The 19,260-nt window shown below is 35.0% G+C and overlaps 1 protein-coding gene across 1 annotated transcript in view; it reads left to right on the top strand.

Annotated features, from left to right (window-relative positions):
• Positions 1 to 19,201, top strand: part of daxx (death-domain associated protein) — a 19,715-nt gene extending 514 nt beyond the window's left edge. The window contains exons 2-9 of the mRNA XM_056479886.1: positions 2,307 to 2,438; positions 3,479 to 3,595; positions 6,071 to 6,302; positions 9,072 to 9,241; positions 11,594 to 11,765; positions 11,849 to 12,431; positions 14,290 to 14,413; positions 18,779 to 19,201. Of these exons, the coding sequence (XP_056335861.1) occupies positions 2,307 to 2,438; positions 3,479 to 3,595; positions 6,071 to 6,302; positions 9,072 to 9,241; positions 11,594 to 11,765; positions 11,849 to 12,431; positions 14,290 to 14,413; positions 18,779 to 18,838 (1,590 nt within the window). The 3' untranslated portion in view covers positions 18,839 to 19,201. The remainder of the gene's footprint in view (positions 1 to 2,306; positions 2,439 to 3,478; positions 3,596 to 6,070; positions 6,303 to 9,071; positions 9,242 to 11,593; positions 11,766 to 11,848; positions 12,432 to 14,289; positions 14,414 to 18,778) is intronic.
• Positions 19,202 to 19,260: the final 59 nt, after the last annotated feature.

Raw genomic sequence — 19,260 nt, 5'->3', positions numbered from 1 at the left:
TTATTTATTTTTTTGCCATGATGACAGTACATAATATTTCACTAGATATTCTTCAAGACACTTCTATACAGCTTAAAGTGACATTTAAAGACTTAACTAGGTTAATTAGGCAAGTCATTGTATAACAGTTGATTGGGGGTTAATAATATTGACCTTTCTAAAGGAAAAATATGGGTTTAATCAAAATGACTTTTATAGAGACCTTCAAGCAAGACATTATATTGATTGTAATATTAAACCAGAAATATTGAAAGTTGCAGAGACAGGAATACTAAAAGTGTTTCTATCGGTGGGCAAGGCCCAATCATGTAATAAGATCATTTCAAAATTATATAAGAGATTTTGTGAATCTGTACTGGACAATACACTTTATGTTAGAGATAAATGGAAGGAAATCTGAATATCTCAGATGAAGATTGGGGGTGTTACGTCCTTTTAGATGTTAATATTAAACTAAGGGTATTTGACAACATATAATAGTTGAGTGTGTGTGTAACAAATGGAGGGAGAAAGAAACGACTGAAGAACCAAATATCACTGCAATTGTTTATTGCCCATACTTCCAGTGAAAATATATTATACAGTGAAAGAAAAATATTTACAATAAATAAATGATTACCTGGGGGGGGAGAGGAAGTAGTTAGATGTGCTTAAATCAAAGAAATAAATATAACAAAACTCAGTAACTGTTTTCAACAAACTAAACTGAATATGAAAAGAAAAGCATGAAAAGAAACATCTTCAACGTACCAAATGTCTTAACTGAACTACTCTAAACTAAAAACAAAACATACACAAAGCAGCACATTTTCCTAACCCTAATGAACTAATACAAAAGATAAATCTCGGTGTTGTATATGTATATCGCGCGACTTACTCACTCCTACAATCTCTCCGAGGTATCACTCAAATACATCAGTTAACCGGACAAGTTCACAAGCAAACACATTGCACTTTCAGATCTCAAAACTTTAGACAAGAGAATTAACCAACATTCTCTCAGACTAGCCCTCGCAAGAGAGACTGTCCTCACAGAGACCCACAGAAAGAGTGAGAGCGAGAAGGAGCGAGAGATGGAAAGAGATAGGGAGAGAAAGATCGCTGTTGCAGTTTGGGCTCGGCTTTTAAACGCTACGCCGACCAGCGATTGGTGGCACAAGCCCAGCGTCAGCGGCCAATGTCATCAGCACGAAATGCGGATCCTCCAATGCCGTTCGTACCTGTAACACACGCATGAAACGACACACCCACATACAAACAAACGCACACACATATCCAAAATACGTTCTGCAAGCGAACGTAACGGGAATATTTGTACAACTCAATGGAAAGGTACCAGCTCAGCTATGTGGAGAGAATTGTGTTGGAAGAATGAATGTTCTATGGTTTTTCATCGCACCATCACAGAAAATACACAGAGGAAAGGGCTCTAGCTGCTGGAGAATGTGTGGGGAAAAAGTAGCTAATCACTATTATGTTTTTCGGGATTGTCTGAAATTATCCTCATACTGGAGATTGAAAAACATTTAGACGCCATTTTTGAAGTAGAGATTGCATTCACTTGTGAGTCTTTAAATTTAGGTAATATAAATTTAGCTGGATGGATTAATAAAGACAAGAAACTTGTATTTATTCTTCTGGCAGCTTGTAAAAAAGTAATTAGTAAAAAATTGTTAAAATTAGAGTCACCTACAGTTGAAGAATGGATTGATATAGTGTACGCTATATATGTCAGGGAAAAACCTTTTCATTGAGAACACAGATTAAATACTTTTTCCTAATTTGGAGGAAATGGATTGAGTATATTTCACCAATATGACCGAAGTTTTCTTGAATTGTAACTTTTAAATGTAATATTATGCGTCTAAATAAGAATCTTTTCTTCTTTAAAGGAAATCTTTTAAAGGATTTGTAGCTCCCCATGTTTTCCTGTTTATAATTGTTGTTAAAGGGAAGAAAATACAAAGCATAAGATCTGTAAGTCTCTTTCTGTATGAGAGATTATGTATGTTATATATGTATTTTCTTTTGAAAACTCAAAATAAAAAATGTAAAAAAAAATAAAAATAATAATAATGACCTTTAAAAAATTGAAAGCTGCTTTCATTCTAGCCAAAATAAAACAAATAAGACTTTCTCCAGAAGAAAAAATATTATAGGAAATACTGTGAAAAATTCCTTGCTCTGTTAAGCATCATTTTGGAAATGTTTGAAAAAGAATAAAAATTCACAGGAGGGCGAATGAGTGTGACTTGAAATGCTTATTTTACAGTTACAGTAATTTGGGTTTCTCTCTCATGTTTCAGATTGCGTATCTGGAAAACCTGTTGAAGGTGTATAATGAGGAGATCCGCCGGCTTCAGGAGGGGGATTTGAGTTTGGATGATCTGGAGAAAGAAGATTCCAGTTATATTCAAGAGCACAAGCTTAAACGCAAGGTCAGCTTGTTTATTTACTGATTTGAGTTCGTTCTGTATTTATTTAGCAGGGACGCTGCTCAATCATCAAATATAAACACTGTAAATAAGCCAGAGTTATATTCATCTGTTGCCCCCTGCCAGATTTAACAATATAAGGTAAAATTATATACAACAAAATCTAAAAAAATTGGTAACAATTTTATAAAAAACAAGAAAAACTCGATTCACTATTGAGCCATTTTTTAATATTTATATTTAAAGTTCATTTAAATCTGTTTGATTATATAATAAACCAAAAGTTGCAAATGTTTAGAAGTTGTTATAGCTGTTTGCTTTCATGTACATCAGGGGTGTCCAAACTGAGTCCTGGAGGGCCGGTGTCCTGCTGAGTTTAGCTCTAACTTGCTTCAACACACCTGCCAGGAAGTTTCTAGTATATGTAGTAAAGCTGCGGTCACACTGGGCTTTTCCTCCCATAGACTTCCATTCATACACACGCGAATGCGTCAGACCGGAAACGCAAGGTCATGCGTCAAGTTTCGCATGTTGCTGCGGGGCAAGGTTCAAGCTTGGTGAACTCTGACCTGCGAAATCTCATCACTTGACTGCGTGAGACCAATCGAGGATCAAAACAGGACCTCTCTGGACAGAAATTTAAAACATAGAGCGATCTCTCGCTTTTTTATGTCTAATCATCTTGTTTAAGCCCACCCCTTTTCGCAGCGCCCCACGACAGAAATTCGCACACACAAACTCTGGTGTGACTGCTGCTTGAGAGCTTGATTAGCTAGTTCAGGTGTGTTTGATTAGGGTTGGAGCTAAACTCTCCAGGGCATCGGCCCTCCAGGACTGAGTTTGGACACCCCTGATGTACATGGTCATATTAGACTGGCTCGTAAGTTTAGAAAGTTACATTATGCTTTCGTATTAAATCAGTTTAGCTTAAATTTCAAGTTATGTTTGATATTAAAAGCTGTTAAATGACATTATATATTGAGATCACAGTGTAATATATAAGGTATTGTGTTGCATGTTTAATGTTGGTTTTGTGGTGTCAGATGATGAAGATCTATGAGAAGCTGTGTGAGCTGAAAGGCTGTAACACTCTGACGGGTCGAGTGATCGAGCAGAAGATCCCGTACAGTGGAACAAGATACCCAGAAATCAACAAGAAGGTGCTGCTTTTGCTTGTGAATCACCCCCTTCAAGATCAGTTCTACAGTTTTCTTTTTGTTATACGTTAAAGCAGTTTACAGACAAATAACTAGACTTTCCATGACATTGGCAGTAGTTTCAATATTAAAAGAAATAGCAATATCAATATAAGAAAAAATACAATTTTTTTTAAGGAATACAGCTGGGAGTGTATGAAGGCTCTTTTAGTGATCAGTTTTAATAGAAGTTAACTGCTGTAACCTTTATATTAATTGGTTTTATAGTGTAGGAACTGGAATATTTACTCTAAAAAAAATAATGTGTCCAAATAGATAGTAACAGGTGCCCACCTTTTTATACAAAATCACCAGCTTTAATAGAAGTTGGCAGTGATATATTTCATTCTAGAGATGGATTCAAGTATTTCTGTCCACTGAGCTATTGTTGGAGAAGAGATCGGTTCTGGTAAAACATCAGGCTCTTTGGACTTTAATAAAGATTTATGAATGAAAGCGATCATTGATTAGATGATTGTTATTAATACTGGTTATTATATGCGTTTTATTTTAGGTAAAACAGACATGATTCATAATATCATAGTTTGTTTGGTCAAAGAGCCATTATGTTGGTGATCAAAAATGGTTCATAAATATAATTCGGTTTTCTTTTAGTGACATTAAGTAATGATTGTAGTATTTACTATAGCTTAATGTTATTTTTCAGTTATTTGTTTAAAAATGTTAATATTTATTAGTTTGATTATAGTCTTTTGTTGTTATTTTCGTTGTTTTACTTTTATTTGTAATATTTATTTGGCAGCTCGCAGAAATAAAAATAAATTTGGTCTTTGTTATATATTTATATTTTTCATTTACGTTTATTTTATGTTAAGAATTATAATTATTTTGGTTTTAGTTAACTGCTGTAACCTTTATATTAATTGGTTTTATAGTGTAGGAACTGGAACATTTACTCTAAAAAAAAAAAATAATAATAATAAAAAAAATTATTTAAAAAAAAAATGTAATCAATCATGAATGTAAGTTAAATATGTGTATTATTATATTTGAGAATTTTTGTTTTTATATATGGTTACATAAAATGCTCCCTGATAAAACTCAAAGTTGCCTTTTGAACCAGCCAATTCATTGGACCTAATATTATTATTATTATTATTAATTTTTTTATTTTAATTTTTTTTTATTAGAATATACAAAAGGTACACAATTTAAGATAATGCGAATACAAAGAAAATGAAACAATAACAAAAATACAAAAAACAACAACAATACAATCAAATACCGGCAGGTGCGTGTGTTTGTGTGTGTGTGTGCGCATGTAAAGGTAACTTGGTAAACAGGTCAGAGTACATATAAAAGGAACAATGACAGTCACTAAATGAAGCAAGTAACATATATAAGGAGTGACAACAATGCTAGTGATATAATGATAGTAATAATGACAGTAAACAAGCAAGAAAGGACAACAGTATTAATCATTAACAACAACCACTACAATAATAAAAATAATGATAATAAATCCCAAGTACTACACCAACTACTACTACTACTACTTGTTGAAGTAGTATCTGTAGTAGTAGATGTTGTTGGTATAGTGGTATCAGAAGTAGTGGATGTGTAGTAGTAGTAGTCGTTGTCGGTGTAGTAGTATCAGAAGCAGTAGACATTGTTGATGTAGATGTTGTAGTAGCAGTCATTCCTGTAGTAGTAGTAGTATCAGTGGTAGTAGTCGTTGTAATAGGTTCAGTAGTGGTTGTGGCTGTAGTAGCAGTAGTAATAGTTGTAGCATTAGAAACTCTCTGTAGTAGTAGTAGTAGTAGTAGTAGTAGTTGGTGTAGTGGTATCAGAAGTAGTGGATGTGTAGTAGTCGTTGTCGGTGTAGTAGTATCAGAAGCAGTAGACGTTGTTGATTTAGATGTTGTAGTAGCAGTCATTCCTGTAGTAGTATCAGTAGTAGATGTAGTAGTAGTAGTATCGGTGGTAGTAGTCGTTGTAATAGGTTCAGTAGTAGTACACATTGTAGGAGTAGTAGTGGTTGTGGCTTTAGTAGCAGTAGTAATAGTTGTAGCATTAGAAACTCTCTGTAGTTGTAGTAGTAGTAGTTGGTGTAGTGGTATCAGAAGTAGTGGATGTGTAGTAGTTGTTGTCGGTGTAGTAGTATCAGAAGCAGTAGACGATGTTGATGTTGTAGTAGCAGTCATTCCTGTAGTAGTATAAGTAGTAGATGTAGTAGTAGTATCAGTGGTAGATGTAGTAGTAATATCAGTGGTAGTAGTCATTGTAATAGGTTCAGTAGTAGTACACATTGTAGGAGTAGTAGTGGTTGTGGCTGTAGTAGCAGTAGTAATAGTTGTAGCATTAGAAACTCTCTGTAGTAGTAGTTGGACCTAATATTAATAAATGAATCAATATTTCCCAAAACATTTTTCCTCTCTTCTCATTGTCTCTTAATTTCTTCTGTTTGTTGTTGTGTAGGTTGAACGTTTCATCAACAGTTCAGAAGCTCTTCTCAATCCTCCAGACTACAGTGATATCCTAAAGATCGTCCAGAGAGCAAACGAACGCTACAATCTCCAGCTCTCCCGCAAACAGCAAACCCAGATCTCCCAAGAAGCCTTCAGAGAGACGGGCAACAAACTACAGGAGAGACGACACCTCGACATGGTCTACAACTTCGGCTCTCACCTCACCGATCCATACAAACCTAGTAAATAAGTTTCATTTAATTACGGTCATGTTCAGAAGAAAATGTCTTACTGTGTTAATTTGATGCCTTGATTATTTGATGATTCAAACTAGGGTTGTTTATTGATTCAGATTCAGCGAGATTCTGATTTAAAATCAATTGATTCAGTAAATATAGATTTAATCATGTTCCGACATGATTTCTGGAATATTGTGAATTTTTGTTTACATATTATTTTTATTTTTAAATGTTCTGTTTTAGACATTAAAAGTCAGGGAATTTTTTTATAATTTTATTTTATATATAAGTAATGAAATATTATGGATTCTTGTTTGGCATTTTTAACAGTATTTATCAAAATGTAGTTTTATTTTATTTATATTTTATTTTTTAGTCTGTGAAAATCAGGGGAAAGTCAGGGAATTTGCGTAGAGGGAATTAAAATTAAAATTTTATGAAATAAAAAATTCGGAAATTTTATTTTATATGGTTGCATAAAATGGTGACTGATAAAACTTAACTGCTTATTGAACTAGCCAATTTCAGGGACCTAATATTAATACATGAATTCATATTTACCCACACATCTCTCCTCATTATCGCTGAATTTTTTATTTCACCTTTTTCAGATGAATGTGAGAAGCAGTCATAAAATAATATAAAAATATCACAGCGTTTTCAAAATCAGTGGCCCCCATTTATGTTTATACATGAGCATAAACGTGTATGTATAGTAGTGTTCGATATCAATAAATATGGATACTGAAATATTTCAAATGACACAGTCTTGCTTTTGACAAGTATCAATACCAGCAGTTAAGTGAATTATTAATAATATTAATATTTTAACACTTTTAATCAGAAAATAAAACAAGATTGCGCTATTTTAGTCTTTTTTTATTATAATTTATTGCTTTTTGGACTTATGGACTACTGACATACCTACCTGATTTATATATATGTATGTATGTATGTATGTATGTATGTATATGTGTATATGTATATATGTATATATATATATATATATATAGATAGATAGATAGATAGATAGATGGATGGATGGATGGATGGATGGATGGATGGATGGATGGATGGATGGATAGATAGATAGATGGATAGATATTTATATATAGATATAGATAGATATTTATATATAGATAGATGGATAGATAGATATTTATTTATATATGTATATATATGTATATGTATATTTATATGTATATTTATATTGTGATATGAATACAGTTTCACTAGATTTAGTTTAATAAATCTTTGTAAAGAATCAATAATTTTAGTCTGATTGGGAAGATTCTGAAGGGCAGTACATAAAACATAAACAATCTACAAGCACAGATAAATTCAATAAAGAAAAATATGCAAATTAAATAAACAGCATTCTGTTGTTTTCTGAAGAGTCGAACTGTATTCAAGTATACAGTAATTGAATAATTAAATGTAAACTAATACTGCAGGAAAATATAAAATATAACTGCAGAGTCTTCGTTTTATAAACAGTTCAATAAAATTAATCGTTATTAATTTTTCAAAGTTACAAACGGTACAATTTCTTATCCCTGAATGCTTTTAAAACTCTCAAAAAAACACTTGCAAATTGCTAAATTATAATTTAGACTCAACATTGCGTATACTTGCGATGTGACTTTGGCGAATGATCACATTACAATATCGATGCAAAAACAATGTACTGTGCATACTTTTAATCTTGCAGAATTTGTTCTTCGCAGTATCAAATATCGATATTTTTCAAGGTATCGTATCGATGGTGAAAATGCAGTATCGTGACAACACTAATGTATAGATATTCGTAGATTCTACATATATCAATTATGTTATGAAATCAAATGTTAATGAAGCTAGGAAAAATATGCAACCAAAGAGTATTAAATATATATATATTTTTTTTTCCTTTGGTTAATAATAAAGGCATAAACCTTAAGTTATTAGACTGCATGACTTTAAGACTTCCCTGCATGAACTATGTCTCCTGAATTGCTTTCACTTTAGATTTGATTATTTTTTTTACATGACTACTAACCAAATCGCCATTTTAATACATAAAGCTGTATTTTTTGGTCTCAAAAGTGTGTTTGACCATTCAAATATATATATATTTTTATATAGAAAAATTTATATAGAAAATATTTCACAGATTTTAAGAATCAATTTCAAATAAACCACTTTATTATGAATGGACTATGCACAGCTGGTGTTTTTTAGCCAATGAACGTCCGGTGAAAGGTTTATGTGACTATTTTCAATTTCAGAAAGTTTCTTTTACGACATTGATGTTGTAATGTAATGACAATACATTCAGTTAAATCCATTCCGATCCTTCCCCTCTCTCTGCTCCCCATGCTTTCCTGTCAATACTGTCTACTGTCCTTTCAAATAAAGGTGAAAACCCCGAAAAATAATTATAAAAAAAGAAAGAAAAAAAAGAAAATACTAGGGTAAAATACATTTCCATATTTTAAAGAAATGGCGCAGACAAACATAATTTAGTGCAGTGCTTTTTGTTAGGTCTGATACACACTTCATATCGTATCTCAGCCAGGCAGTGCAGATAGTTGTTGTTTTTTAAGAAGTCAGATCTTAAACGCAGCTATTTTGTATGGGATGACAATTCACCGGGACACCTTGGGGCTGGCTGACTGAAATGAAAAGTCCGTGTGCATATAGCCAATTAGTTTTTCAGTCCTAATTCAAAAGTATTTCTGAACTGATGTAAACATGGATGAGCTCAGTTGGTCATGCAGTGTGTTTTTCCAGCTTTAGACCCTGCACTCATGGACCCAACACTGCATCGTAAACTCCGCTCTAATAGAGACGTGGCCATCAGCAGCCTGGAGGACGTTATCAACAAATACGCCAATAAACAGGAAGACATGGAAGTGGAGGAAACCAAGAAAAGACAAGACCGAGAAAGACTGAAGAAAGAGGTAAACGAATGACGTATTTCTTGTTGTTCATATGTCCGAAAATCTACAGAGGAATATAAAAGTTCATATTTACATTTGTTCATTTAGTGGACGCGTTTATTCAAAGCGACTTACAGATGAGGATAAAAGATGCACTTAGCAGCAATGTATAGATGCCATGACAATTCTAAGTTAGTCGGCGCCAATAGCCTAGTGGTTAAGTGCGCCGACATATAGCACCATTGTGCTCACGGCGACCCGAGTTCAATTCCCGGCTCGAGGTCCTTTGCCAACCCTTCCCCTCTTTCTGCTCCCAATACTTTCCTGTCTATAATCTCCACTGTCCTATCCAAATTAAAGTGAAAAAACCCCTGAAAAATAATTATTACAAAAAGACAATTCTAAGTTAGTTTAGTTTATTGTTATTAATGATTCCTAGTAATGAAGCGTTTGTAGAAAAGTGTCTGGTGCATATGGAGAGGAAAAGAGAGTGTCTCTCCTACAGGTGGTTTGTCAAGCCCACTCAACTGCATGAAACATACTCAGAATTGCACAATGTTTTCCCAGAAACATGGAGTTTTCATAAGAAAGAGTCTAGTGCAAATAAATAGGGAGTGATTGATGAAACAGAAGGAATTTCAGATGTTTCTTAAAAATGGTCAGAGGCTCAGCTGTTTGCAGAGTTTGGGAAAATTCCATCAAGGTGGACCATTAAAGGTGATTTTGAGAACCGTTGGGATGCTAGCATAAAGTGAAATTCGTTATCTGAGCTCAGAGTCTTACTGTTAATAAGATAAACTTGTTCAGTATTACTATTCTGGTTTCCCTAGTTTGCATTAGCTTCATGTGTTTAATAAATTATTTTATTTTAATAAATTATTGTGTTTAATTTATTAATGTGTCAAAATCGACACAGGCAACGCAGTTGTGCAGTAGGTAGTGCTGTCGTCTCACAGCAAGAATTGTCGCTGGTTCGACCCTCGGCAGGATCAGTTGGCGTTTCTGTGTGGAGTTTGCATGTTCTCCCTGCGTTTGCGTGGGTTTCCTCCGGGTGAAACATGTGGTACAGGTGAATTGGGTAGGCTCAATTGTCCATAGTGTATGTGTGTGTGCGAATGAGTGCGTATGGGTTTCCCATTGATGGGTTGCGGCTGGAAGGGCGTCCGCTGCATAAAAACGTGCTGGATAAGTTGGCAGTTCATTCCGCTTTGGCAACTCAAGATTAATAAAGGGACTAAGCTGAAAAAGAAAATGAATGAATGAATGAAATCGACCCATAGCCTATTTAAATTTTAAAACCATAAAGAGAGTTGTAAGCTGATGTATTGTTTACAGAGTAATGAGTGTAAAAGGCTTAAAAGTAATTTATGGCATCATAATAATAAAAGAAATAATAGAAAATAATGTAGTATAATTTTGGCATGATTTACAGAAAACACTCTGGCATAAGTAGGACAAAATTGGTTTTATTCTATTAAAAAACAATATAAAAGCACCGAATATGGAATATTTGTCATTTTGAATCTTTCAAAACTCCAGTTTTAGCCATTTGTCAGCAAGAAGATTATAAGTTAATTGACAAAGTCAATATATAAAACTTAATTGTTATGAAGCATTACACTTTACTTGCATTCAATATTATTTCTATCACCTTGTAAGTTTAATGTAATGTGGGTGTCTTGTTTTTGAACCATGAATATTAGATAATAATTAGTAATAAAATTAATCTGTTTCTTCATGCAAGGATATATAATATAATTCTAAAAATATAATTTTTAATTTATGTATTTAAAAGAATATATAGATAAAATCTAATTCAATTTCAATGATATTTAATTTAAAATAAATAAATAATTTTAATAATTATAAGTAAAATGTATTTTAATAAATGAACTTTTATTCTTCATGCAAAAAAAACAAATCATCAATTTAAAAAAACAACAACAACAAAACTATAAAATACTTTTTTAATCCTGTTTCTGCATTTGTCGTCTTGTTCTGAACTATGAATATTAGATAAATTAATAAATAGGATTTAAATGTATAATAATTAGTAATTAAATTAACTTCATGCAAGGATATGTAATGTGTATATATATATATAACTATATACTAACTTTTAATTTCTATATTAAAAAAACAATAAAGTCTTATTCAAACTATTTACAATGTTCTATTTATTTAAAAAAAATTATTATTGTAATAATTATAAATAAATTTTTCATTTTTAATAACTCAACTATTTTATTATTCATTAAAAAACAAAATAGTTTTTAAATCCTGTATTTCCAAAAGACAGTCAAGCTCATTTTATTCATACAAAAGTCTAAAATCACAGACTAATATAAATCTTTCCTGTTTTTTTTTTTCCAGGCTGTTAATGGGCAACAGAGTGAAAGCAAAGAAAAAGAAAAGGAGGAGCAAGAAGAAAAAGAGAAGGAAGAGGAAGAAGAAGAGGAGGAGGAGGAAGACGAAGAAGAAGACGATTCTTCAGATCCTGACATTGAAGACGAAATCCAAGCCAGCGAACAACAAGCTGGTCCTGGTAAGAAGTGAACAAATCATCTCTTAAAGCTAAAAATCCTACCCTTTCACTGAGTTAACCTCAATTTCTCCCAATTTCAGAAGATGAGGAAGAAGATGTGGAAGAGGAGCCTGCCAACATCAGTGATAACGACCAGCCCATCAATGAAAGCTCTCCTCTGTCAATCAAATCCTCCGTTCAGGACACAGAAGAGGATGAGGAGCAGTCTCCGCTCAGCAGCACACATGAAGGATCTGCGGAAACAAACACAAACACGAACGGACCTGCTAAACAAAGCCCCGAGTCCACAGACAACGTCAAGCCAGACAACGTCAAGCCAGACAACGTCAAGCCAGACAACGTCAAGCCAGACAACGTCAAGCCAGAGAACATCAAGCCAGACAACATCAAGCCAGAGACCATCAAGCCAGAGAACACAGACTCTCTAGCTGTAGTCAAGACCGAACAGGTTTCCTCCAATCACGTTGAAGCTGTGTCTGCGAGTACTGAGACCGTGTCCATTGTGTCCGAGGAGTCGTCCACAGCCGTCACGAGATCCGCCAACTGCAGTCCGCTGCTCCCAACCAGCCCATTACTAATCGACGAGACGGGCAAGTACAGGAAGAGGAAACGCAGATCCACAGAGAACCACACTACTGCTCACAATGGGAACTGCACTGAGGACAGGTAAAACTCACTCAATCATATAAGCTTAGCATGAAAATTAGATGATCTGGAAAAACATTTACATGACCAATTTTGAAAGTGTTGTTTTGAACTACTATAAGTGTCAAGAAAGGTCATTTTGGGCTTGATCCTACCCTGGTGGATGACAAAACAGGATGTATAGGGGGTCTGTACTTCATTACTGAGAAATATTTGACTCTGATATGTATTTTAAATAATAATGTTAATAATTTAAATAATAGATAATATACATTTGACCACCCCTAAAACCATTGCGAAAGCACAATCAGTCTATTCTAGGAAAAAGTCTGAAATTGGATGTTCTAGAGCAGGGGTTCCCAAACTTTTCAACCCGCGACCCCCAAAAATAACAATGCCAGTGACCTGCAACCCTCTATATCCTCTGAGATGGTTATAAATATATAAACCTTGCACACAATAGGCCCAGATCTATTCATGAAATAGTTGTTTGTATCATTTACATTTAGCCTGAAAATCAGGACTAATTAGATGCATAATAACGTTTGTAGTTTGACCTTCAGTAACATCTGAAATAGCTAATCAGAGAATACTGTAGGTCAGAATACACTAAATATCCCTCAAAACGCTAAAAACTTAAATACACTTTATTAATAAAATAGGTGTTATTAAAAATAAACGACTGAAGCATGTATTACACAAACTAGCCGAAAAAAGTTGTGTGTATGTATATATATATATATATATATATATATATATATATATATATATATATATATATATATATATATATATATATATACACATACACATACACAGTTAAAGTCAGAATTATTTTCAGAGCTTTTTTCAACACATTTATAATCATAATAGTTTTAATAACTAAACATTTATTTTATCTTTGCCATGATGACAGTAAATAATATTTGACTAGATATTTTTCAAAACACTTCTAAAAAATATAGCTTAAAGGGGCTAATAATTTTGACCTTAATTAAAAACTGTTTTTATTCTAGCCGAAATAAAACAAATAAGACTTTCTCCAGAAGAAAAAATATTGTCAGACATACTGTGAAAATTCCTTGCTCTGTTAAACATTATTTGGGAGACATTTAAAAAAGAAAAAAATTCAAAGGGGGAGCTAATAATTCTGACTTCAACTGTATGTGTGTATGCATGTATGTATGTATGTATATACACACACACACACACTCACACACACTCACACGCATGCATGCATGCATGCATACAGACAGATAGTGGAAGAAATAAGTATTTAACACGTCACTATTTTTCTCAGAAAACATATTTCTAAAGGTCCCGTTGACTTTTCACCAGATGTTGATAGCAACCGAAGGAATCCATATATGAAAAAAAAACAAATCTAAATAGTTTACAAATTAAGTTCATTACAATGAAATGATGCTGGGAAAAAGTATTAAACGCATGAAGTAGGGGAGGTGTAGAAAGGCAGTGAAAGACCAGACAGCAGCTGAAATCTCTTTGTAGTTTTTCAGTAATCCTCTGCCCTTCATCATTGTAAATGAATATTAGCTGCTTCAGTCTAACATCTACATTAGCAGGACAATGAAGCTGAAAGCAAGGTGGACTTTTTAGCAAGACAATGATCCAAAACACAGCCGAGGAAACTCTCAAATGCTTTCAGAGAAAGAAAATCAAGCTGTGGAATTGCCCTTCTTTGACTCCAAAGAAGAATTTGTTTGTTGCCAGTCCAAGAGTTAGGGTCTTTTCTTCTCTGTTCCTCAGAAAAATGAACAGTTTACAGATTTGAAATGAAAGCAGTTTTGTATTATTATTATTTTTCTCAGTTTACTGTTCCTTCATTAATGCAGTGCTGTTGTTCTTGTGTTTATTTCAGTGATATTCCTCTGGATATGGGAGTGATCTGCTGCTCTGAACAGGAAGATGTGACCTGTCTGAAGACACCACCGCGAAAAACAGCCAGGAACTCACGAGCCACACCACCACCCAAGAAAAATAAGGTGACTTTAAACTTGCACTAAAACACTGCTGTAAGAGCTGTAAGGTTCTATTTTGCATGTTATTTTTACACCATTACTTTGGGGAAAAGGCTGATTTCAGTAGAACAGAATCATGTACATTTCATTCACTGTAGCGTTATTTTAGTATCATTAAGGGCCTACTCACACTATGCTGTCCGAACCGTGCCCAGGCCATTTCCCAGATCGTTTGAGAAGTGTGAGTGCTCCGAATCGGGCTCAGGCACGGTTCACTTGGCCGGCCCTGGCCCGATTGGAAGATGCGTGACAGAGTCCGGTTCACTTGGGCTTTGGTGCGGTACGCTTGTGTGTGAGTGCAAAACGTGCCAAAGCCCGAAACTGAAAACGAGACGTGACTTTTAAGGGACTGTTTCATATGCGTTTATTAATCATTCTTACTGTTCAATGAATGCAAACTGTCGTAGTTTATTAAAGACGCAAACCTCTCACTGCAGGAAAGTCGGAGCACTTACTCTGGTCTCGCGGTCTCTGCGCTGGTTGGAAAAATTCCAAATTCAACCAAAACAATCGATAACAATTGGCTTAAGATTGGCAAGCAAAATTCGGGACATTGCAACCTGCAGAACCTGGGGGAAAAAGTGGTTTTTACTTCTATGTTCAAACAAGTTATTGTTTTCATGATCGTTTGCTCTATGTTATTAATTTTTTATATTTTACCTCTTTTATTTTAGTAACTAAGCATAAAATTAACAATGTTTAGAATTAATTTTTTAAAATGTAAGTTTTATTTATACATTAGCATTTTAGCATTAATAGAAAAAAAATCCTAAAAGTGCACAAACTTTTGGATTAATCCCAAATGAACATTTATATAACACATTTTATGTTTGACATTTGTAATAAACTTGAAAATAAACTACTGTTACAGAAAAAAATGGTGGCCAAAAATATTAGCAATATTTAAAATCTATCCATTGTATTTGCATCATAATGAAACATCCTGTTTTAGGCCCAATCCCAATTCAACCCCTTAGCCCTTCTCCTTACCCCTACCTCTCGTTGGGTATCCCAATTCTCTTTAGCTTGAAGGCGTAGGGCAAGGCAGGCATGTCCAAGCTCGGTCCTGAAGGGCCGGTGTTCTGCAGATTTTAGCTCCAAGTTTCCTCAATACACCTGCAAGAATGTTTCTAGAAAGCCTAGTAAAGCTGCGGTCACACTGGGCTTTGTATGTGTGAAATTCTGTCATGCTGCGCTGCGAAAAGGGACGGATTAAACAAGATGATTAGACATTAAATAGAGCGATCGCTCCATGTTTTAAATTTCTGTCCAGAGAGGTCCTGTTTTGGTCCTTGATTGGTCTCACGCAGTCAAGTGATGCGATTTCGCAGGTCAGAGTTCACCAAGTTTGAACTTTGCAGCGCAGCAACATGCGAAACTTGACGCATGACCCTGCGTTTCCGGTCTGACGCATTCGCGTGCGTATGAATGGAAGTCTATGGGAAGAAAAGTCAAGTGTGACCGCAGCTTAAGAGCTTGATTAGCTAGCCCAGGTGTGTCTGATTGGGGTTGGAACTAAACTTTGCAGGACACCGGACCTCCAGGACCGAGCTTGGACATGCCTGCCTTAGGGCGAGATAATCCTTGAAACAGAGATTTTTCAGGACCACACTCGAAGTGGTATGAAAATTTCCCAAAATACACCATCTACAATGGCAGCATGGCTGCACACGAAAGTAAGGAGAAGCACAAATGAGTATTTTTGTAATTATTAAGAATTTTTATAACAAAGAAGTGTGTTTAAATACATTCATAACCTCGTTCGTGTTTTATTGTCATGGTTTAAAAAAAAAAAACGGTAAAATAAAAACCGCTAAATCTATAATCCCTAATAATAACTCCTGTATAGCAGTCCCACAACATTGTCACATCTTTCACTTGATGACACTCGAATACCCTGTCAGAAAAGTCTAGGGCAGGGGTGGGCAAACTTGATCCTGGAGGGCTGATGTCCTGCACAGCTCCAACTCTAATCAAACACCTGCTTATAGATTTCTAGTCATCATGAAGACACTAATTTGCATGTTCAGGTGTGTTTGATTAGTGTTGGAGCTAAACTATGCAAGACACCGGCCCTCCAGGGTCAAGTTTGCCCACCCCTGGTCTAAGGGCTTGGAATGAGCTTTTACAGTGTCTGCTATAATGTTAATGTTGTTTTCGTGTGTTTAGATCAGGGGTGTCCATACTCAGTCCTGGAGGGCCGGTGTCCTGCAGATTTTAGCTTCAACTTGCCTCAACACAGCGGCAAGGATGTTTCTAGAAAGCCTAGTAAGAGCTTGATTAGCTAGCTCGGGTGTGTCTGATTGGGGTTGAAACCAAACTTTGCAGGACACCGGCCCTCCAGGACTGAGTTTGGACACTCCTGGTTTAGATGATCAATATGGCCATGGTGTAAATGCACAGTATGGTTATGATCTTATTGCCACATTAGATCGTTATGATAACATGATATATGCCTTCGGTGATTTCTTGAAAATTAATACTAAAAAGTAACACAACTGGAATAACTACAGCAGTCGCGATCATCGATCTCATATGAAATAAGAGCTTGTGATGACATATGATGATGTGTGCAGGTGTTGTAGTGCTGTCCCATTTCTTAGGGGTAATGATGGTTTCAAGGGCTATGATGAAGGGCTACAAAAATAAATTGGGATTGGGCTGAAACATCCTGTTTTGGTGTTTTCCCATGAAATAAAATGTACAAAAGCGATTTCTTGTGCATATTAAAAGTAGGTTAGTTGTTTTAATAATAATTTACAAGTTTTGTAAAAATAAATAGTTAAATCGTGGATGAAATAGTTTTTCCAGTTTTCCAGCGAATAATATTTCTGAAGGCGCTGTTGACATGGAACTGAACCCAAAACAACACTTGCATAAAAATAAAACAAAACAAAAAATCCTGAAAAAGGAGTCATGTGTAATGACAACGGAACAACAAAAGGAGAAAGTGCTGAACTACTGAATGTATTAAGCACTTTATACAAAAGGCTTTTTTAGTGACGGCAGCTTAAAGACACTTTGGAGAATGAATTGCTCAGACTTCAACAGAGTGTCAAAATCTTGATGGCTTTGTGCATCTCGTCTATCAAATCTGATCTTTATTTTGTATTCTCTATTGGATTCAAGTCAGGTGATTGGCTTGGCCATTCCACAGCTTGATTTTCTTTCTCTGAATGCATTTGAGAGTTTCCTCGGCTGTGTTTTGGATCATTGTCTTGCTGAAATGTCCACCCTGGTTTCATCTTCATCATCCTGCTATTGTAGATGTTGGATTGAAGCAGCTGATATTCATTTACACTGAGGAAGGGCAGAGGATTACTGAAGAACTACTGAGAGATTTCAGCTGCTGTCTGGGCTTTCACTGCCTTTCTACACCTTCGTTTCTTCATGTGTTCAATACTTTTTCCCTGTGTCATTACACATAACTTAATTTGTAAACTAATTTAATTGGTTTTCTTTGCATATATGGATTCCTTTGGTTGTTACATCCAGGAATAAATTTCAAGTCAACAGCACCTTTAGAAATGTTTTTGGAGAAAAATGCTGCTTTTCCCTGCTGTATACATCTTTAGACAGCACAAAAAAAAAATCAACCTATTCCATCTCCAGGGTACCCCCGGGATCCTCCAAATGAAATTCAAGGCTTTTGAAGACCTTTTTAATACCATTTCAGTGAAATTCAATGCCACCTTCATACCCATTCCGACAGAAGTATGAGGGGAAAATGTAAAATTTGTATAAATTTTCAACCCTAGAAAATAATTATGTACAAGTATCGCTGTAACAGCCGAGAGATGAGGAAAAGTCAGGCCAGCAGGTCAAATGGGCCACAGTAAGAGAGAGAGAGAAATAGTTCACTTTCATTCTCTCAATCGCAGTGAAATGGCAGCTTCTGCTGTTAGTATCAGTGAAAGACTGTCCAGAAAACACATGCAGTGAAATTGAGCACAGTTTCTGCGTTTAAGTAGTTGGAGCGTTGTAAATATTCGCGCTTGCCTCCCTCGCCATAGTAGCCTAAGCTACGACAACGCACTTTCTGCTATGAGGTGGAGCGCGAGATGCACTCAACGTTACGCTGCATGATGTTTTTTAATTAGCCAACATTAGTAACAGTTAATTTTGTTATGGTATGAGCTTTAATCCTAAGAAAGGCAAAAATAAATGAATAAAATAAGACCTTTGTAACGAAATTCAAGACTTTATATACCAAATTCATGGCTATTAAGGCCTTAATTTGAGATGATCAAATTTAAGACTTTTTCAATGCTTTTAAGACCCCGCGGGTACTCTGATCTCATCTAACTCCTGTCCTTCATGTGTTCACAGGTGAACGTAGCAACTCAATGCGATCCGGAGGAAGTGATCGTTCTGTCTGATTCCGAGTGAATCCTGCCGTCACAGGGTACTGAACTGGCAACCAGTCAGCTTCTTGCTCCAATAGTGCCTGCTAATGTGAACCGAGGACAAAAGGGTTTATTTTATTATTTTATTTTAGGATGGGTGCAGTCCGCTTTTGAACCTCCACCAGTTTACTTTTTATACATAGACAAATGGCATGCCGTTATTGATTGGGGCTTTTTAGAGGTATTTTGGTATACTGTAAATGAGTCTTACCTCTAAACATTCTTACTTCACCTCATATTTATGGTTTTATTTTTGAGGGTTCGGACGCAATCCTCATTTCTACCAAGAGTCTTTAGGGGAAGCGAGATTTCCCTTCTCAATCAATAAACGATCTCATTTTGTGTAGTGTTTGACTTGATAACTTTGTACAGCGCACTGTGGAGTATTATTGTTTTTTAACAGCT

The sequence above is a fragment of the Danio aesculapii genome, chromosome 19 (genome assembly GCF_903798145.1).
Source record: "Danio aesculapii chromosome 19, fDanAes4.1, whole genome shotgun sequence".
NCBI lineage: Eukaryota > Metazoa > Chordata > Actinopteri > Cypriniformes > Danionidae > Danio > Danio aesculapii.
This window is presented reverse-complemented; position numbering and strand designations above follow the sequence as displayed.